The 21,760-nt window shown below is 48.0% G+C and overlaps 1 protein-coding gene across 2 annotated transcripts in view; it reads left to right on the top strand.

The window, feature by feature from the left end:
• The window catches only part of MREG (melanoregulin), a 63,472-nt gene that overhangs the window by 975 nt on the left and 40,737 nt on the right, over positions 1-21,760 (top strand). Inside the window, exons 1-2 of one of the 2 annotated variants that reach the window (XM_045481159.1) lie at positions 2,887-3,370; positions 19,858-20,017. In XM_045481159.1, coding sequence (XP_045337115.1) covers positions 3,276-3,370; positions 19,858-20,017 — 255 coding nt within the window. In that variant the 5' untranslated portion in view covers positions 2,887-3,275. Of the gene's footprint in view, positions 1-2,886; positions 3,371-19,857; positions 20,018-21,760 lie in introns of those variants that run through there. The other variant, XM_045481161.1, reaches the window with a different exon arrangement.

Below are 21,760 nucleotides of genomic sequence, written 5' to 3'. Positions count from 1 at the left end.
CCAGTAAAGGGGCAGGGCACCTACATCTTCCAAGAGCTGAAAGCCTTCTGTAATTCATCCACTCGATAAATTCAACCCCCGTAGTTAATAGTAGCTGCCAGACCCGAGAGTTCATCTTTTTGCTGGCTGAGTTCACATTTTGACAGGCCTCTCTACCGACTTTCTGCTTGAATCTAAGTGGGTTGATGTACATTCAAAAACCAGTTTTAGAACCTAGTGCATTCACCCAAGGGGATTTCCAGCTAGTGGGAAGTTTGCTGTCCAGGGCAACACTCAGCCTCCGTCCTGCCACAGATGCAAGTGATAAATGGCCTGGTGCCGGGCTGGATACCACAGCCCCGTGCTGCCTGCCAGTAGCTGCTACTTTTGTCACGTTAGTTTTTCATGATGGGTCCACATCCAGTCTCCCCAGCTAAGTCAGAGTCATAGGAACCTCCTTTTCTGCTTCCTATCCTTCGGTAGCCAGCCTGTCAACAAACACACACTTGATAAACTCCCTAGGCCTTATAATGTAGCCACAACAGGACATGCTTATGTGTAGCAACACATTTAAAAAATTAATCCACTGCCCATGAGAATCGACACTTCTGAAAATAAACTCTTGCTCTTCCTCCTCACCCCTGCAAACCTGCTCCCCCTACACTCTTCTCTATCTCAATCAATGGCAATTCAACCTTTGTAGCTGGTCAGCCCTCACCTAGAGTCACTTCTTTCTTTTTTCGCACCCTATTTCCAATCCTTTAGCAACTCTTGTTGGCTCTACCTTCAAATTCCGTCCATGGGGTGCCTGGGTGGCTCAGTCAGTTAAGCGTCTGGCTTCGGCTCAGGTCATGATCTCACTGTTCGTGAGTTCGAGTCCCACGTCGGGCTCTGTGCAGACAGCTCGGAGCCTGGAGCCTGCTTCGGATTCTGTGTCTCCCTCTTTCTCTGTCCTCCCTGCTCGCGCTCTGTCTCTCAAAAATAAATAAAAATTAAAACAACAACAATAACAGGAAACAACAAATTCTATCCAGAGTCCATACCACCTCACCTGCTATCTCCATGGTACATCACCTGGATCATTAGAATGGCCTCCATTTGTATCTCCCTAAACAGCCCTTTGCAGCCAGTTTCTTCTCAAGATAGCAGCCAAAGGATCCTGTTAACCACCCAGGCAGACCATATCACTCCCTCTACTCAAAACCCTCCAACTCGGAGCTTAGCTCGGCAAAATCCAGCATCCTTGCACAGTCCTACGTGGTCCCTGATTCCATCATTTCCTTTTACTCTTCCTACTGGCCCACACCTCTCCAGGGCCCCTAGAATTCTCTTTCTCATGCATCCTATAGTTTATTCTCTCTCCTCTGGGATTTTGCACATAGTCTCACTCTCCCTGAAATGCTCTTCCCTGTGATATCATAGCTGGCTTGCTCATCTTTAAGTCTTGGCTTAAACGTCACCATATTAGGAGGCTTTCTGTGACCACCCTATATAAAACTACGGACAACATCCCTCTCCCCACTACACACACACACACACACACACACACACACACACACACCCCTTCCTGGCACTTCTTGTGCCTTATTTTCCTCCATAGCCCACATTACCTACTAACACACTAAAGAACACACTTGTTTTGTTTGTCTAACTCTCTGCCTAGAATGTTTGCTCCAAGAGAATAGGGATTTTTGTTTCTTTTGTTCGCTGCTGTATCCCTAGCGCCTGGTACAAGTCTGGCACATAACAGATGCTTATAAAGTATTTGCTGAGTAAATCAGACTGGCAAAGATGAAAAATTAGATGGTAGCTTGACTGGTGGGGGCGTACGGGAATAGATGCTTTCACATGTTGCCGTCGGAGTACAAATTGGAATTGCCTCCTTGGAGAGCAATCACAAGATCCATCAAAATGTAAAAAGGCATCTTACCTATGACCCAGCATTTAGCTGCCAAGCATTTACTCAATAGATATATGTGTTGTTGTTGTTTTTAAGTTTATTTATTTGGAGCAGAGAGAGAGAGAGAGAGAGCGCGCCTGGATCACAGGAACCATCCCTGAGATGGTAACCTAAGCCTAAATCAAGAGTCCTAGCTTAACAGACTGAGCCACCCAGTGCCCTGCAGCATTATTTTAGTGACAAAAAGTTGGAATGAACTTAAACGTCCCTGAATAGGGGGTCCGGTTGAATCATATACGGGCATCAGTATGACTCCACAATATATAACTGTTAAAAGTGATAAAGGAAGAAACACACGGCTTGATGTGGAACAGTCTACATGACGTACTGAGTGGAACAAGCCAGGGCAGAAATATGTGGAGTATGTCACCCTTTGGGTGAAAAAAGGAGGGGGGGGGGTGTAAGTACATATACTTGCAAGTTCCTACAAGCATAAATAAGAGTATAAATAGCGCTGGAAAATTGCAGGGAACTAATGATAGAGGTTGCCCACACACTCCCCCCCCCCCTCCTTTTCTAAGGGAGTTATTTAAGGACCAGTGACCCTGAAAACAACTTAAAAAATCATCGCGATATAGTACTTTTAAAAAACCTACTTCTGGAAGCGCCTGGCTGGCTCAGTTGGGGGCCGTGGGGCTCTTGCTCTCGGGCGTTTGAGCCCCACGTTGGGTGTGGAGATGACTTAAAAATAAAAGATCTTAAAAAACCCCCAGAAACCCACTTCTGTAATGTGTCAATGCGTGCTCTTCTGGTAGCTTCTACTCTGTGTGGGGCTGACGCGGTAAAAATCCGCCCTAAGCACTGCTCTGAAGGCACGGGAGTAGGAAGGAGGACCTTTTATTTCCTCCGGGAGTGAAGCCAATAAAAAGTATGAATAGATTCAGGCCAACCTCGTGCTCGGCGACTGGGGGCCTGCCCCGCCTTCCCCCCAGCCGGGGCTGCCCGTCGTCGGTGCTGCCCTCCGCCTGGAGTCCCTGCTTCCTCCTTAGAGGGCAGCAGCAGAGCGTGTCGGGGACGCATGCGTCCCAATTTGCGCCCGGGGAATTAAAAGAAAAGAGAGGGGAAAAAGCCCCAGCGCAACACGCGCCCCAAACAAAACCTAAGTGCAGGAAAGCGCGCGGCCGCGCAGACCTGGGCCGTGCAGGCGTCCCGGCCTCGCCCGCGTCCCCGGCCGCGGCGTGATGCGCACGGACTGGCCCGCGACGCCCGGCCCCGCGACTGTCCCCGCACCTGGACGCCGGCCGGGTGGCCGCGCCCCAGCCGCGCTCGCTCGCCGCCGCCGCCGCCGCCGCGGCCGTCTCCCAGAGTGCCGGCGCCGTGGGGCACCTCGCTCCCCATGGGGCCGCGGGACTGGCTGAGGACCGTGTGCTGCTGCTGCCCGTGCAGGTGCCTGGAGGGGCCCGCCGTGCCCGAGAAGGAGCCCCTGGTCAGGTGGGTGCGCGGCCGGCCGCGCGGAGCCTGGTGCCTGCGCGCTGGTCCGAGCTGGGGAGGCGGGCTGGGCTTCGCGGTGTCCCCTGAGGCGCCCCTTGGTCCCTTCCTGGAGACCCTGCCCCCTGGGTGAGACTTCTGCCCGCCGCCACAGATCCCCGGAGACGCCGGAGACCCGGGTGGATGCGTGTGGAAATCCGCGCCAAGGGAGGGACCGGAGAGAAGTTTGCAAAGGGGCTCGATTTGGGTCCTTTGCTGTGACCGACTGCCTACGGATAGGCGTATTTCAGTGAAACGGATGCCTGTGAGTTTCTGTTTCACCCAGGGGGAAAAAAAACAAGTTGGATACTTTGCATTCAAGTTTATTACCAAAGACAGACAATTTAAGTGACTGAGCACAGGGGATATTTTTCACATTTAAAAAAATGCCTACTTTCTGAAGGGGCATCCTGTTCACTGGGATGTGGTCTCATTACAGGTGAAGTTAGGAAGCGTGAGGAAATTGGATGCACATTTGGCGTGGCTTTGTTGAAGGGCCGTACGACACAGTTTTGTTCGGGGCTGTCATTTTAAGCAATTATTTTGTTCCTCCGCTTTGATGAAACGAAGGTTCCACAAGGGCATGCCTTGGAGGTAGACAGGATAGAAACGAAAGATTTAACATGAAATTAGGGAACAGTACGTGAAGTGAAAGTCAAGGGTTTGGTAAGCAAATATTGAAGCCAGTGTTTTTTTATGCAATGTGCAGTTGACAAGATAAAGCTTTCGTTACTTTTCCAAAGCATGATTTACCTTTTCTTACTCTGTCAGGTCCAAACACTTCCCTTGACTTGTGAGGTCTTATGTATCCCCTTACTGCCTGCCCACTCTTTATTTTCCAGCATATTAAATACTGCGGAGTCCTTGATTTAACCAGCCGCATCCTGGCCGCTCTAGGAACAATCCAGCCTTCTTATTCCCCTCACGATTGCCTCAAGGAGTGACCTTTATCTTTCCCACGCTTCCTAAATGCTGGTTCTCAACACCCTCCCCCACCCCCGCCCCCAAGCAGTCTTCTTGGATTGCTTTCTGCTTATTCATCTCTCACTCCTATGATTTAGGGTTTGGGATTTACCATCTGCCCCTCACTGCTTAGTGAGCGCACATGTATGTAAACATACAGGTCACGTTCTGTTATATATAAACAATTCTACACACAATACACAATGTTTTTGTGTGCCCTTGCTGATGGTTTCCCACTTAGATTGTTGGGTCAACATGGGCACGGAGACATCTGGTGAAGTTCCCTTGGTCCCAAATGAAGTGGGTAACAACCTAGAATTTCATGCTTGGCTTGTACATCCAACTTGTCAATATTCACTGTCACTAGAAATACAGCACTCCTTCTCAGTGCCTTGGGTCTTTCCAGTCTTCCATCCAAGATTGCTATTGGAGTTAAAAATCTTGACCTGCCCTGGTTTACTGTAAGTCAGTACATTTTGCAAGTGATTTCTAGGAGGATGCAGCCAATGGGGGACAGAACAGTATGTATAGTCCTCACGAGTCAGATTGTTTGGGGTGAAAATTCCAACTGGGTGACTGGGCACAAATTATGGAACTTATTTGTGCCTTAATTTCCTCATCTATAAAATGGGGATGAGAACAATGTGTACCTCAAAGGGTTCCCATGAGCAATGAAATGAGCTAATCCCTGTAAGTGTTTAGTAGAATGTCTGACACATAGTAAACACTCAATAAATTCTAGTTGTTGTTAATTATCATTGTTATTCTTCTGAGCATGTGAATATGAGTGGACTGGTCTTTTGTGGTTTAGTGTCAATTCTGGCATCATTTCAGGGTAGCAAGGTATGGGAAGAGCCCCTTAGTGATTGATGTGTGGGGCAGTGATAGGTGTGTGTGTGGGTACCTGTATGTTTTTTCCTACTCACGTCATCAGGAGGTCTGGTTTGAAATCCTTTTTGTTTGTTTATTTATTCTTAAAGTGAGAAGTTCAGTGGTTTTTTTTTTTTCTTTGTATATTCACAAAGTTGTGCAATCATCACCACTCTCTAATATAGAACATTTTCATCACTACTGAAAGAAACACCACACCCATTAAGCAGTCACTTGCCACTCTCCCTTCCTTGCCCGGCCCCTTCTCCTGCAGCGACTAATCTGCTTTCTGTCTTCATAGATTTGCTATTCTGGAAATTTGGTATAAATGGAATCATACATATGTGGCCTTGGCGTCTGGCTTCTTTCACTCAGCATCGTGTTTTTGGGGTTCATCCATGATGTAAGATTTACATATCTCTTATCCATTCATCAACCGATGGGCATTTAGGTTGTTTCTGCTTTTGGGCTGTGAACGTTTGTGTACAAGTTTTTGAGCAGATGTGTGTTTTCAATGATCATGGGTATATGCTTAGGAGTGGAATGGCTGGGTCGTATAGTAATTCTACATTTAACTTTTTGACAGACTGCCAGATTGTTTTCCAGAGTGACTGGTTTGAAATCTTGATGTGGTGAAATCATGTGGCCAGATGGCCTTAATTTTAATTTTATGGAGAACTTCATTCTTTACATCATCTTTTTTCCTTTTTTCCTTTCATTTATAAAGAAAGGTTTTGTATAGATGCCCTCCTCTCAGCTAAGTCCTTGATGGTAAAGTAATGGTTTTCAAGTTTTGTTTCATGCCCTTAGGTAACGGTGCCTGGAAGAGGTGTGGTTGGGGAAATGACACTTGTCTTTTGTCTGCATGGTCACCTGCAATCCTGTTCCAGAATGCACTAGGGATTCTTGTTCTTTCCTGAAAACCGGCTCTTAGTCTCTCCTCCTTTGCCGGTCTGATCATGCCTTTTATGTTTCGACCTCATTCTTTTTGCCTTTTCTGGAACCGTGTACCTGAAGGGAAAAGCCTGTCCCTTGTCTGGTTTGCAATCTGTATTTCTCTCTGTTCCACTGGTTCTTTCTTTCCCCTTGTTCTAGAAATATGCTGAGGCCTCCCCTGACTGAAAATTCATCCTGATAGGGCCAAGCCCTTTAATTGCCATCCTTTGCTTTCCTTTGTGGCTGGCACAAATGTCTTGAAAGAGTTGTTCACTGTGCCCCCCTCCCTGTCTTCTTTAGCACCCATCCACCGTGAAATCTGGTTTCTGCCCCCTGCCTGACTACATGAACACTGCTCTCTTGAAGGTTACAAGAGAAAGAAATGTGATGTTGTATTCTCAGTGTGCAGGACACAGTTCTGTGCTGGCCATCCGCGCCTTCTTTCGTGCTTCCTCTTTCCCCGGATTCTCTGATTTTGCTTTCTCTAGTTTCTGCTTGTGACAGGTGCAGTCACACTGCTTTCCCTCCTGGTGTCTTTGCCCATGTCACATTTGTTCGCTAAACATCTTTTTGTTTTTTTCTTTTTATAAATTTTTTTTTAACGTTTATTTATTTTGGAGAGACAGAGACTAAGCATGGTCGGGGGACAAGCAGAGAGAGAGAGAGAGAGAGAGAGAGAGGGAGACATGGAATCTGAAGCAGGCTCCAAGCTCTGAACTGTCAGCACAGAGCCCAGAGCGGGGCTTGAAATCATGAACTGTGAGATCACGACCTGAGCCAAAGTCGGACGCTTAACCGACCGAGCCACCCAGGGGCCTCACTTTTTGTTTTTCTGTCCTACTTCTCAAGAGTCTACTCTTCTTAAGGCCCATGTCAGTTTCCAGCTTTGTGATGAAGCCTTGGAAAGTTTCCCCAGGTTGTGATGGTTTCTCTTTACTTCCTTTTCATCCCTCGGTCACTCACCTGTGCTTATTACAGTTCGAAGGTGGGTGCTGCCACCCCAGCCAGATTGCCCAACTCCTTAGCCGCCCGGGGCTGCTTCACCAGCGAATAGGTGACCAGTCATCTCTAATGCCAGGAAGCTTGAGAGTAGGTCTGGAGAAAGGACACGTGGCCTGACCTTGACACCAGGCTCCAGGCCCAAAGAAAAGCAGAGGTTTTGTTCAGTTTCACGGTTTTCTGCCCTAGACTCCGATTTTAGGACGGAATCCTAGAAGACTCCTGTTTTCGATCACCGTGGAAGGTCGGAGGTTCTGCATGCCATTCTTCCCTGCACTAATTCCTTTCCCTAATGTAAATAGTGATCAAAACCACAACGAACCAACGTGCATGGAGGACAAATGGATTTTTGGGGGATGGCGAGCTCATTGGTCACTTGTCTGTAAAACAGTGAATGACTTTTTGGCTCGAGGTTTCATGTTACTAATTAAAAGGAACATATGGGGTGCGTATCGTTAGTTTCCTAGGACTGGCGCAACAAACTACCATGAATTTGGTAGCCTAAACCAACAGAAATGTATTCGTTCACAGTTCTGGAAGCCAGAAAGACTCTAGGGAGAATGGCTTCTTGCAGGGTTCAGCTTTTGGTGGCTCCTGGTGTCATTGGCTTCTGGCAGCTCAGTTGCAGACTTTGCCTCTGTCTTCTTCCCTGTTCTCTCTCCTCTGTCGCAAATGCCTATCTCTTTGCTCCTGCCAGGGCACCAGTCATTGGATGTAGGGTCCATTGTAAATCCAGGTTAATCATGTCTCAAGATCCTTAACTTAATCACACCTGCAAAGCCCCTATTTCCATAAGGTCACGTTCACAGGAACCGGGGGTTGGGACTTGGACGTATCTTTTTAGGGGATGCTATTCAACCCACTACGGGGTACTTTTGGGAAAATGTTTGAGCTCAGTGAGCTTAATGCATTGGTTTTTATTTCACTTTTATAGCATGGCTTTCTTCCATCGGCGATGAAAGCATACTCTTGCCATATAAAAATCCCCCATGAGCGTGAGTTGTGACCCTTGAAATGATATGATTCTAGAGGCGCAGCTGCAGTCAGCACAGCCTTTAAGCAGAGCGATGTCCAGGCCCTCTGGCACCAGAGTTTACTGCCATATGACATCCAATACAGACGAGCATGGGGGGCCTGGAAGAGCCTGCCACGGAATGACACTAAAGCATATCTCACGAGGGTCACTGAAGTTTTGCAGAGAAGTACAATTCTTACTCTCTAAATGTTACTTACTCTAAGCTCTAATTTCTGTTGGCTGTCGATAACCGATAAGCACCATGACCGTCCACTTGTTGAAAAGCTAAGGAAGAAAGGGGAAGAATTACAACCACGGCTGAGTTTTCGTTTGTGGCTCTCCCTCCAGCCACCTACGTGAACCACGTAATGAGCTTCCACATCTCTTTGGCTCCCTGCTCTCCTCCATGCCCGTCCACAGCCTCGGCGCCGGATAGCAGAATTTACGGACGTATCTCTCAGAATTTACAGCCGTCGGGGTTTCCTTTTTCTGCAGTGCCTGGAGTCCCCAGTAGAGAAAAATAAAATAAAACCTCAGTTTGCTCTTTGATGGTTGTTTCATGCGGTTCTGAGAAGGCCTGGAACAGGGCGTGTGAGTGTGGGCAACAGAATGGAACTTCCCGGACCATCGAGGAACGTTCCTTCTGCGGCTCCTGCTTGGGTATGCAGGCGGGGGTGAGGACTGAGGTGGGGACGGGAGCCTTCCCCGCTCAGCTCTCCTGACCTTTCATAGGTCGTGCTTAGCGTTCCCTGTGTACCGGGTGCTGTCTGTATGCCTGTTACTTAAATCTTTGCCGTAACCCTGTGAGATACACCCGATTCTCGTTATTCTTTGTGGCTATGTGCTGTGGTCCCCGCAGATGGTGACTGAAAGTACTCATTGCTCCGAGGGGAAAATCCAGGGTTGTTTTCCTGCGAGTCGACTTGTCAGCTGGTCCACACGTATCTTGTTTTCTGTGTGCTTCTGCGTAAAGACACCTTATTTTTAGTATATTGTTGATTCATTGACATTGCACTCAGGGCCAGCGGCACTGTGACTGATGTCTGAGTGAGGCTCGTCGAACACACATATTTTAGTTCTGCCGCACCATGCTGGGGGGCCGTTCTAAACAGCAGAATCACCAATAAATAGCACAAAAATGCAAATGACGCGGCATTAAATACACGACGAAAAGCCCACTCGTGTACAGGATGACAGCTGAAACAAAGAGGCAGAGCATTGCCTTGTTGGACCTCAGCTGGGGACGTGCCCCTCCCTCGGGGGCTGCCAGCATCGGTGATTTGATTTCGGAGGACAGATAAATTTCAGTACGTGGGAAAAGGTACAGATATGGTAATGAGGAGTCTCAACTGTCATTGGGTCTATAATCCCCACCTGACAGTTGAAGAAACTGAGGCACAAGAGCTTCTGTAGCTAGCCCAGAGACATAGCTGCCTGAGCTGGGAATCAACTCCTATTCTATTCTAGTGCCGTAGAAATAGCAGGGGCCACCTAGTATGCAGGGAGGGGTGTAGCTAGCGGCTTATGGGCTGTGTGCTAGAAACTGTGTTTGACGGATGAGACTTGCCCTGAATCCTTACAACCTGGGATCGAGAGCCACTGGACCCGATTTTCTGATTCAGGCTGGTGAAAGCAGGTGCCTGTGGGAAAGGAAAGTGGTGGGTTTAAGTTATTTGGAAGGCAGTCACCACCAGCTCAAGAAGGACAATAATCCTTTCTTCACATGTGTGCAGTTTTTCCTTTCGCGGCGTGGGCTGCCGTGACCTCTGAGTTGAATAAATTGTCTTCTCCCCTCGGAAGGGCTTTAAAAAATGTTGGCTGAAGTGTTCGTGTCAGTGAGATCTCTCAGCCCGGGGCCCAGATGGCCTGACTCTCTTCCCATTATGTGTGGCAGGCTTCTCCGAGCTAACACAGCTCACCCATGACTTCCTGCAGAACTGGCAGGTACTGCCTGGAGCCCTGGGCCAGACGGTGATTCACAGGAAGCGCCTAGAGAGGCACAAAAGATTCCTGCTGCAGGAAGGGGCTGGAAGGATCTGTTGCAAAGCCTGTACATTTACTTTCTTAAAAGAGAAGAGGGGTGGAGGTCAAGGGCACAGTTCCCAGAACAGGGCCTCACGTCCAATGAGTAGGAGGTAAATGCTTTACCAAGAAGTCAGCCCCTCATGGTTGGTCTAAGGATGACTTTTAAAGGTTTTCTTCCCAGGCCACCTCCAGTGTCCCTCTTCCCCATTCGTGAGTTGCATAAGTCAATCTCAGTGACATTGGAAGTTCCTGAGAAGATGAAATTTCTTTCCCTTAGGCATCGCATGATCTAGGTTTCCTGGAACTTTTCATTCTCTAGATCTCTTGAAGTGATCTTATCACTCCACCTTTGTTTAAAAAGTAAATTCTGCTTAAATGTTGGGTAAAATAGGTGTGTGTGTGTGTGTGTGTGTGTTTTTTGCAGTTAGTGATGGAAATCCTTTTTAGTCTGGTTAATAAATACTAGTTTTGTACCAACTGTATGCTGTGCACTCTGTTCTTCTGTGCTTTTTTTAGAGAATAATTTTGGTGAGACAGTGTGTATCTATCATTCCCTTGTACTGCCTGAAAGGTGGTAAGAGTTTACTGTATTGCCTCTTATTATTTTTTTCCTAGCTTTTAAAAACTCAGGTTTATATGTATAATATTAGAAATTAAAAACATATAAAAATATGTACAGTATAAACAACACCTATGAAGTGAATATTCTTGTAACCACCTTCCAGGGCAAGAGATAGCTGCCTTTCATCCTGTATCCCCCCACTCCTGATTGTATCTAGACCTTTGTGATAGTCATTTCCTGGCTTTTCTTTATAGCTCTCCCACATATGTGTGCACCTTAAAAGTGTATTTTCATTTTTGCCTGCTTTTAAACTTTACCTAAGTGAGACCAAACTGTGTGAGAGCCATCCAAGTTGCTATATATAGCTTGGTTTGTGATTCTCATTGTTTTATAGGGCATCCGTTTTGCTCATCTGTTCTGTTGGCAAACTTTTGGGTGGTTTCCACATTAGGGCTATTACACAAGGTTTCGATTTTAGAGTCAGCACATAAGGTAAAACTGTTCATCTTTCAGCCATACTGGCCTCAGATATACCAAGCACGCTGCTGCCTCAGGGCCTTTGAACTTCCTGCCCTGCCCACTTAGAATGTTCTTCCTCCACTTACCTGTATGCGTAACTCCCTCACTTTATTCAAGTCAGTGCTCGAAATCATTTTGTCATAAAGTGCTTCCCTCACAACCCTTTTTAAAACAGTGCCCCCCCGCCTGGGTGGCGCAGTCGGTTAAGCGTCCGACTTCAGCCAGGTCACGATCTCGCGGTCCGGGAGTTCGAGCCCCGCGTCAGGCTCTGGGCTGACGGCTCGGAGCCTGGAGCCTGCTTCCGATTCTGTGTCTCCCTCTTTCTCTGCCCCTCCCCCGTTCATGCTCTGTCTCTCTCTGTCCCAAAAATAAATAAACGTTGAAAAAAAAAATTAAAAAAAAAAAAACAGTGCCCCCCATGCCCTCTCTCTGTCCCTCATCCACCATGTGAATAAAGGGCTTCAGAGCACTGAGTGTCACCTGACATAACTGTCTGCTTCTTCCCACAAGACTGTGAGCCTACTTTTATAAGCTTAAATAACTAAAAAATGTTAATTGGCCTGTGAGTCTGGACACAAGGATTCTAGACTCATTTCTGCCATTCAGAGCCCTGTGAACTCGGGAAACAACAATTCATCATTCAGCAAATATTTTTTGAGCATCTTCCACAAGCCGGGTGGTGTTCTAAGCATTTGCAGTATATCACTGAGCAAAGTAGGTAGTGATCCTGTCCCCATGAGGCTTTTATTCTAGTGAGAGAGGAAGCAGCAAACGTAATAGGTAAAGTGGAAGGTAAGTGCACAGGAAAAAGAAAAGGCAGAGCATGGGCAGGGGAGCACGCTTGCCATTTTAAGTAGATTATTCAGGGCAGGCTTCATTGAGGAGCTGGTGTTTATTTTATTTATTTACTTATTAAAAATTTACTCTTAATGTTTATTTATTTTTGAGAGAGAGAGACAGAGTGCAAGCAGGGGAGGGGCAGAGAGAGAGAGGGAGACACAGAATCCGAAGCAGGTTCCAGGCTCCAAGCTGTCAACACAGAGCCCGATACAGGGCTCGAACTCATGAACCGCAAGATCATGACCTGACGTTGGATGCTTAACCAACCGAGCCACCCAGGCGCCCCGAGGAGCTGATGTGTAAATAAAAATTTGAAGGGGAGAGAGTGAGGTGTGTGGATACCTGGGGGAAAGCATTCTAGGTAGAAGGATCAGCGAGTGTGACTGAGGGGTTCAGGGAACAGCGAAGAGGCCAGAGTGCCTGGGGTGTCATATGGGGCCTCACAGAACACTGGATGACTTTGCCTTATATTCTAGACCGAATGGGTTTTGAGGGAGGGGTGACGCGGTCTGATTTACGTCGTAAAGGGATCGCTTTGGCTGTTGTATTAGGGATGAAATTGGTGGGAGGCAATGGTAGCAAGAGGTAGACCAGCAGAAAAAATAATTGGAGGGATTCTTATATAAGATGTACCGTCCCACCCTGGCTCACCCGATCCCAGACTCCGTGCTGTGGTGTGTTAGTGCCTATTCCTTTTATCCTTGGCTCGGGGTCGCAGGGGCAGAGGTGGAAATTTTTTTTCACGTAGAGCCAATAGAACTTTCTGATGGACTGGAGGTAGGGGACGAGAGAGCCGAGGATGACGTCAAAGATTTTGGCCTGAACGGTTGGAAGCATGCAGGTTCCATTTTCCAAGCAGAGCCTGCTGGTGGGGAGGCCCGTGGGAGGACCAGGCTCTTGGCTTTGACCACGATGTGCTCGAGCCCTCTATCACACATCCACAGAAATGGGGAAGAGGCAGGAGGCGTAGGAGCCTGCGGACACAGGTATAGACTCAGGAGCCTTCCTCACGTAGGTGGTATTTGAACCCCTGAAACTGGGTGAGGTGACCAGGATGAGTGCGAGCAGAGGAGGGACCAAGGACTGGGTCTCGTTCTCCCGAGCCCTGGCGTCTCCTCAGCCTCCCTGCCCGCCTCACACGGTTTCTGTCCGGGCCATCTGCAGGCCTGACGGCACCGTACAAAGGCATGAGACACAATGGCCATGGAAGGCAGGGAGCCCAGGAGCACAGGACAGGCAGCAGGGCCACAGCACAGGCCTCGCGTCGCTGCTTGTCATCCTTCACGCTGAGGCGGGTTGTGACTCTGGCATTGAAGGAAGTCATGGACTTCGGTGGGACGTGCTGAGGAGAACTCCCAGATCTGTGGAGCCATGTTTACACTGAGGTTTAATAATGGATCTTGTAAGCTTTGAGAAAGATCCAGAGTATAGGTTTCCTTAGAGAGGAAGGGAAAGTTCTGGAAACCAGGGGCTCCATAGGCAATTCAGTTCTTGGTGGGAAATCGGTTGAGGAGTCCTTAAGTAGTCAAGGGGGTGCCACCAGGCAGCCTTCGGGTTCTGCCTTTTGAGACCTTTGGTTGCTGTTTACTGGAGATTTTGTGTCTTCACTGTTTTGGGGATTTCAATCTTTTTTCTTTTTCTTTTTCTTTTTTTTTTTTTTAGTTTATTTGGAGAGAGAGAGAGGGAGAGAGAGAGAATCCCAAGCAGGCTCTGTATGATCAATGCAGAGCCCAACATGGGCCTCAAACTCACAAACCATGAGCTCATGACTTGAGCTGGGATCAAGAGTTGGACACTTAGTGACTGTGCCACCCAGGCCTTCAGTCTTAAACCGGAGAACACGGACACACAGCCTGTCTGTGGGGAGAACAGTAAAGTCACTGCAGCTGTGGGCATCAGCAGCCAGCCTGGTATGCTGTGGGGACTTCCAAAATCTTTTACACATGGTTGGTAGTGAAGACTCATGGAAAGTTCTGGAAACTCTTGGTAAGCAGCCTTAATGCCCACAGGCACTTTGCACCTGCAGTCCCCAGGGGGGGAGTCCAGTGTTGCTAGGTCTTGAGTCTCCTGTGAGCTGTAGATGGGTGGAAAGGAGAGACTCTGGAGTGATTCAGTCTTGTGCTCCCCGGTGGGGTTAGGGGTAGAATCATCCTACATTTTGGGAGTGAAAGCTGCTTCTGCTTCTAATGTAACTTCAGAGCCACCTCTCAAATACCCGAGGTTAATAAAATATTTATCATCAGCAGATGGTGGCCGGGGGCAAAACAGCTGCTCTCATTTTCTTTAGAACCTTTTAGAAACATTATAGGGGGGAGGGAGAGAAAATGAAGTTCCTGACTCAACCTGCCCTCCCTCCCTGCCTTCTGTCCTCCCTGGGCTACCTGGGCTCAGACCTCAGGGCCTTTGCACTGAATTCTCTTTACACAGTAAAATTCCCTTCACAGTCTCTGGCACACAGAGGTTCCCAAGCTCTCTAGTTGTTTGCTTTAGACATTTCTTTCTTCTTGTATCTCCACTCCAAGGGTTTACAATTTTAAAATAAAGTGGATTAATGCCGTGGGTAAGTAGCAGTACAGGATAAAAGGAGCAGGGACTAGCATGCCAGAGCACAGAATCCGGGATCCAGTGAGCCAGTTTGGGGTGGGGGGAGGTCTGACAGAACCTTCTGCATGAACACACACCCTCCTTCACCTTCACCTTGACCAGCGTTTGGTTGACCAGATGCACAGGTCAGATTCCACACTCAGGAGGACGGAGGGAGCCACAAGAAAACACCACGGGTCAGAGTTATTGCTCACCCAGAGGCAGAAGCTCTCGATTCTCTTTCCTGTTGTATGTCCCCCCAGGTGTCAGTGACCAGGCAGTCTGACACTCATAGGATGCCAGGGCAATGCTGCTCACAATTAGGGAAGGGCGAGACATGGAGAGAACTCTGGAGGCAGCCCCTGTCTGGAGACACGAGCCCTTCTAAACGGGCCTGGTGTTGGCTGTCCTGTAGAGCGTCCTTTAGGTGTGCAGATTAAGCAGGAGAGGCTGTGTTTTGCGTTGGCCGGAGCCACTCATGTTCACATGTGAGTGTGTGTGTGTTGGGTGAAAGAGAAGAGAGAGAGACAAAGAGGGAGGGAGAGAGAGGTTGGTTGTTAGAGGCAGGGGGCTTGCCAGGGAGGCACCTGTCATAATCTCAAAACATGCAAAGAAATTGTGGATTGCTAGAAAAGTGGCTAGAGTATTCATGGTCAAATGTTGTCAGTTATCGATTATGCAGGTGGATTCTGGCTAATTTCTAAACCTGCTTTTGGGAAGCTTTAAAAAGGTGACGACAATGAATTATGTCTGAGATTTCCTTTAATAGGTCACTTTGCTGCTTTCAACAAGTACTTTTATTTGTTTTTTTTTTATTTACTTACTTTTTTGACAAGTACTTTTGAAGCACCTTCTTTGTGCCCGACCCTGCCAGGTCATGTGGAATGTCAGAAGGTCCAGGGTACAGTCTCTGCCCTAGAGGAACTCACCAGCTCATTGAAGAGTCAAGACTTACACAAATGAAACAGATTCGGGGACAAATAAAAGAGTGGCTTCAGGAAAGTACTAGGGTTTCGTGGCCCGAGAGGGACGTGTACCATGGCATCAGCAGCCATGGCTGCAGCTTCTGTGTGCCCCCTGGGGTCTGGATGCCAGGAGGGGACACCCCGGGGGAACTTGCCGGTTTGTGCAGGGAGCGCTTCACATGGGTAGCTGTTATCTGAGCCGCTCCATTCGTGAGTGTATCCCCGTCACGGCATTTGGAGGTCACGTCTGTGACATGTACTGCTTGGAGCCACCCCACGGGGGACCTCACGCCGGGAGGACGCTGTCAGCTGGCCGCCTAAGCAACGAAAGTCAAGCAACTCCGAAGGCTGGTCCCTGTCTGCAAAGCAGGATAGTGTTACTTACTCCTCTGACCTCCGATGGTTGTGTAACAGGAAGGATGGGACGTGGAAGCCCTTGTGCAAAGCGCTGTGTGGTGCAGAGATGGTGTGTCAGGCAGAAAGCAAGTGACGACGGTACCCTTCGCGTCACGGGCACCTCTCCGGTGTCTGCCTGCCCTTTGGTATTCCTCTTGGCCCAGCTTTCTGTCTTCCTCGGCTCTCACCTGCTCTTTCCAATCACCCCACTATCCCTGCTTTTTAAGTCTAGCTATCCCCGTGAGACCTTTCCTTACTCCCCAGGCTGTCGAGGCGATAGAAACGCAGGTGCATTTCTCCCTAGTCTACATGTCCGGCCCCGTCCTTGTTCCCAAACCCAGATCCTGACCCCTCTCTGACTGCCCTGTGAGCTCAAGGTCAGCCTTGGCCTCCCTCCTCTGCGCCGTCCCAGTTAAAGGCATCCCTGGCCCACATCCGCTTTGACTCTCTCCTCGCACCTCCGGGCTGCGTGCCACAGGGCACTAGCACTGCCATTGCCTGCCTCACTGCACTGCGGCGCGGCCTCTCATGACCGTCCCCGCCCCGTTTCCCCAGCCACACCGTCGTACGTGCTCACCCCAACCAGTATCTCACATGATGGGGACATATGTTTTTATTAGCAGAACTCCACCTCCCCAAAGAAACCTTCCTTGTAACCCCAGCAAATGAGATTTAAATTGAGCGGCCGTTCTTGTTGTGGCTGGTTTGTGGGCTTCTTTCTTTCTCTGCCAGGGGAGCCCTGCCCATCCCCTGCTGCACTCCACCCCCACAGCCGCTCCCGGGCCCCTGACATAGGACCTCAAAGTTCAGGCCGTGAACACCACACCTACCGTCTCCTAAGCCTCCTAAGCCTTGTCCTTGTTCCTTCTTCTCCAGAGTTATTTCTGAAACCCGGACCCGACAAGGCTCAAAACCCCCTTCACTTTTTCACAGTTCAGAGACTAAAGCCCGAGCCCCAGCACTGCCATCAGTCTGACCCCAAATGACCTTTTCTTCTTCCCACCCCTCCGTTTCCTTGTGTGCGTGCCCCGCGTGGTGGAACCACTCAGGGACACTGGAAATTCCCCAGCCCCGGGGGCCCCTCAAGCCTCTGTGTGCTGCTCCTGCTGTTCCCTCTGCAAGAATTCCTTTCCCTGGGCTTCTCTTCCTGCCGACAGGCTGTGCCTTCATCAGGTCTGGGTTAGATGTCACCTTCATGAAACCTTTCTTGAACTCCTATCTACGCACAGGTTGTCACTCCTTCTCTGCTCCTACGACATTCTGTTTATACTTAACTTTTTAAAACTTCACTTTCTCATTACATTATAGTTACGCTAAGGGCAGGGGCAATGTCCTCTTTGGTTTCAAGTTCCCCTGAAACACCCAGCCTAGTGCCCAGTATGCAGCAGGCATCCATTCCGTGTTCATGGAATAAACAACTGAAGGAAGGAAGGAAGGAAGGAAGGAAGGAAGGAAGGAAGGAAGGAATCTGACACGCTCGTTAAAGCTTGGGTGGCCAGGGCACTGAGGCCTCATTTGCGTCTTCTTTCATTGGCTCACCACTCTTAAGAAGAAGGGCTTTCTGCGTTTCAGCCTTTGCATGTCGGGCAGCCTATGTGGAGGCAGGGAGGCTCTGATAACAGTGTGGCTGTGCTGTGTCTGCTTCCCCACAGGGGGCCCCTTTCTGGAATGCTCTGACCTCTTCGTCCAGTCCCAGCCCTTACACTCCACCATGCAGCTTGAGGGATTTGAGGATCTGGTGTCTCAGCCCTCTGTCTGATGTAGATAGCTGGCCTCCTGATGGCCTTGGTGCGAAAACCCCATCCCCACCTTTCCTCCAGTTTCTACAAGTGGGTCCTGGCCAGCTCTCCTAAGTCTGAGTCTCTGATTGGTAGCCTGACCCCCACACCCCTGCTGCTGCTGAACCCCATTTTGCTGACTAGTACTTTGCTTCCTATTACAAGATTTCCCCAGTGCTAGCTTCTGTTTAAATCTCAATATTGACCTCCAGCCCGTCTGTCAGCTACTCCTATCCCTCCTTCCCAGGGGTTGTCTGCTTATCTGGGAGTCTTCTTCTGGTCCTCCTTTGTCATTGTCTCACGTCACATCTGCAGGTGTGTTGGCCACCCCACGATCACGGGACATTCTAGAGCTCTGCTCCAGAAAATGACAGCCCTCACCATCCAGATGAACAAGCCGGAGAGCTCCTATCTTGTCCACGTTCCCGAATGGTGTGCTTTTCTCTACACCACTGTTCTAATCCTCATACCTGTCGTGTCTCACCCGAGTTACCTCTCTTGCATGTTAATGAATTTCCCAGATCCACTCTTGGCCTTCTAAAGCATTCTCCACACTTTAACCAGAAAGGGCTTTGAAGATGTAATTCTATGCATGTCATATCACATCCTGTTTGAAGCCCTTTTACATCTTACCTTGCTTTTAGGAATAAAGACCACATTTCTAGTCAATGTTAGAAAACACTGTGGCCAAATCACTTTGTCACCAATGTTTTCTTTCTTCCAATTCCTACACCCTGCTCCCTCCCACCCCAGGGCCTTTGAATGTGTTGTTTCATTTTGCCTAGAACATAGTTCTTTCAACTTAAAGCTCAAGCACCCCTTCTTTATGGTGTCTACCTGATGCTTTCTCCCACTGGCTCTCAAGGCTCCCTGAACTCCCCCTTTATAGCACTTACCCCATTTTTCATTATATAGTCACCTGATCATTAATGTGTTCCCCTCCCTGCGCCTTAAGTGAGGTCCAAAGACCGGCATCATGTCTGTTTCACTCAGTTTTACTGAGCCCTGTGATTAACATGAAGTCAGTGCTTCATACATATAATTAGATGAAGGAAGTAGCCTCGGCATGACCCGCCCTGTGCGTCCCACAGAAGCTGACCAGGGCCATGTACAAGCACGTCCTGAGTATGACACTTTGCTGCTCACCTCCTCCATAAGCCCAAGCACGGGTACCACCTTGTGAAGGGTAAATCATTAAGCAAACATTCAAGAAGGGGGCTACTGAAATTCTTACTCAACATCCACATTGTTTACTGGAAGTATTTGGATGCGCGCATTTTTATCACTCCATTTTCTGGTAAGGAGTTTGGTGGCTATTCCGTGCCATTGTGCTCTAAATTTATGGTGCTTCCTTGAATTCAGAGCCAGTGAAAGGTTCACCTCTTCCTGTGAATTGTTTTCTTCTTTTAATCTCACGAGAATTTTATTCTCCCATTGGATTTTCCTTCTTGTTTTTGTTGCTGGGATATGTAGTGCTAAATTTCATGTTTAACATAGTAAAATTACCTCTGCCCAGGTGTCTGGTCTGTTCTCTGCCTTTTTCAAAGTTACTTATTTATTTTTATTTGTTTATTTATTGCATGTGTGGCGGAGGGGCAGAGAGAGAGAGAGAGAAAGAGAGAGAGAGAGAAAGAATCCCAAGCAGTCTCTGTGCTGTCAGTGAGGAGCCCAACTTGGGGCTCAAACTCATGAACCGTGAGATCATGACCTGAGCTGAAGTCAAAGAGTCTGACGCTTAACCGGCTGAGCCACCCAGGCTTTGTTCTCTGCCAGTTTCAAAGTGATTTTTAAAATTGTTCTATTGTGCTATGCTTAATTATCGGAGACAATAATTCATACCTCGTCATTAGAAATGTATGTATTTATATATTATGTTTTATATTATAGGGTATATAGTGTACCTTTTATTGTTATCATATGTTACATACATGGGATGCATATATTATACATATTACATACATTATGAAATGCTTATACCCTTTTTTTCTTAAACACCACAGTGATAGCAATCCATATTCTTCATTTGGAGCAACGCTGGTGAGAGATGATGAAAAGAATTTGTGGAGCATGCCTCACGATGCGTCCCACACAGAGGCAGACGACGACCGAATCCTGTACAATTTGATAGTCGTTCGAAATCAGCAGGCCAAGGATTCAGAGGTAAGCAAGCCCCTTTTGAGATCTTGCTGTGTGCCGATGACAATGGCCAATAACACATAGCGGTGAGTGAGGAGGCCAGCTGGGAATAAAGAAAAGAAGGAAAGGGGAGATGTTTGGAATGAGGGCAGGTATTTTAGCAGCCTGTGGTTGCTAATTATAGCTGGTCCTGGTAGACCGGCTCGATAAACAGAGAAGACTGACTTCCAGTTATTACCTCAGTTATGCAAGGGTTACAGAAACAGCAAAGCAGTGTTGCCGAAGGTGGTGAGGACAGTTGATCATCTTGCATGGCTTAACCGGTGCTTCTGTAATTTTTCCGGTTGTGTAGCAAGCCACAGTTAGAAGATTCAGACTGACGTTGAAGGATATTTTGTGTTATCACTAATTGTGAATCAGTGGAGCCTGAATTCGTTTTATTTCTTTTTCCTGTTTATCGCTTGTTAAATTGTGCCTCTTGATTAAATGGCAGTGTATCATAACTTTTGTGATGAGGCATGAAATCCATCTTTTTTTTTTTTTTGTTAGTAGCAATTTTTAAAATTATTACTTTTTCAGAGCAGTTTTAGGGTTTTAGAGAAATAGAGCAGAAAAGTTCAGCCACTCCTTCCAGGGGCCACAGTTTCCCTCATTATTAACGTCTTGCACTAAGGCAGTGACTTACATTTGTTACAGCCAGGATTGATACATTATTACTAGCTAAAGTCCACGGTATATCAGGGTTCACTCTTTGTAGCATATGTTCTAAGGGTTTTGATAAATGGATAATGGCAGGTGCTGGAAACACTCCTAATGAACTCTTACCCCCAAGTTACTGGTACAGGAACACTAGAATATTGAAAAGGAGAGAACTCTAATAAGTTAGGAATGGGGTCATGTTTTATTTTCTTATTATAGTACTATATATAAATACAATATAATATAGTATTGTGGGTGTAATTTTCCACATACTACTACCTAGGTTTTCTCTAAATTCTGCGTTCATCAGTTAGTTCTGAGTAGATATCTGTATTAACTATAGACCTGCATGTTTTACTTTGTATCTTATAGGAACTAAGAGTAGGGACATTGCAAACCCCAGGCGCTGGCTCTGAAATCAAGTACCAGAGAGGGTGTATGTGTGTTGTTGGGGGCAGGTGGTGGGGGATGGGGGGACGTAGTCATCTGTTCCTTATCTAGGTTTCTTTATTTTTGCTAATTAATTGCTAACTATTCCCCACCCCCACCCCCAAACCTGCATTAGCAGGAAGTGATAACTTTTAGAAGTTCCATATGTCCTTTTATTCTGGTGCGGCTTGGATACTTTTGGGGGTTAGAAGTGAGTGTGGAGGGGGGCATCGCAGGGTGGGGGCAGGGCTGAAAGTTGCCTCTGGTTTTTGACGCCTGGGGGGAGGGCGGGCTTGGAAAGTCCACAGGGGCTGTTGATGAGAGTCCTTTTTTGGGTATGGAGTGCCGAGAGGACAGCTCTGCTGGACATTTGTCACAGGGTTTAACTCAGGGGCCTAGCATCCTGCGAGTGGCTGTGTTCCTGGCTGTCCCTGGCATCCCCTGTCCCTGGCACAATTCGCTTCTCTCCTAGTAACACCGAAAGCACATCCTAAAGCCACTGGGGCCGAGCACTGCCGCCTGGCCGCCCTCCTGGAGCATACGGACAGGAATGCGTCACCTTGCTTTCCCTCGGTGAGAAGAGCCAACCCCTTACTCCGCTGAACTGGGCTGACCAGCTAGGGTTTCTTTCTGCTGATG

Source organism: Leopardus geoffroyi, chromosome C1 (genome assembly GCF_018350155.1).
Source record: "Leopardus geoffroyi isolate Oge1 chromosome C1, O.geoffroyi_Oge1_pat1.0, whole genome shotgun sequence".
NCBI lineage: Eukaryota > Metazoa > Chordata > Mammalia > Carnivora > Felidae > Leopardus > Leopardus geoffroyi.
The sequence above is the reverse complement of the archived record's forward strand: the minus strand, read 5'-3'. Positions and strand labels throughout refer to the sequence as shown.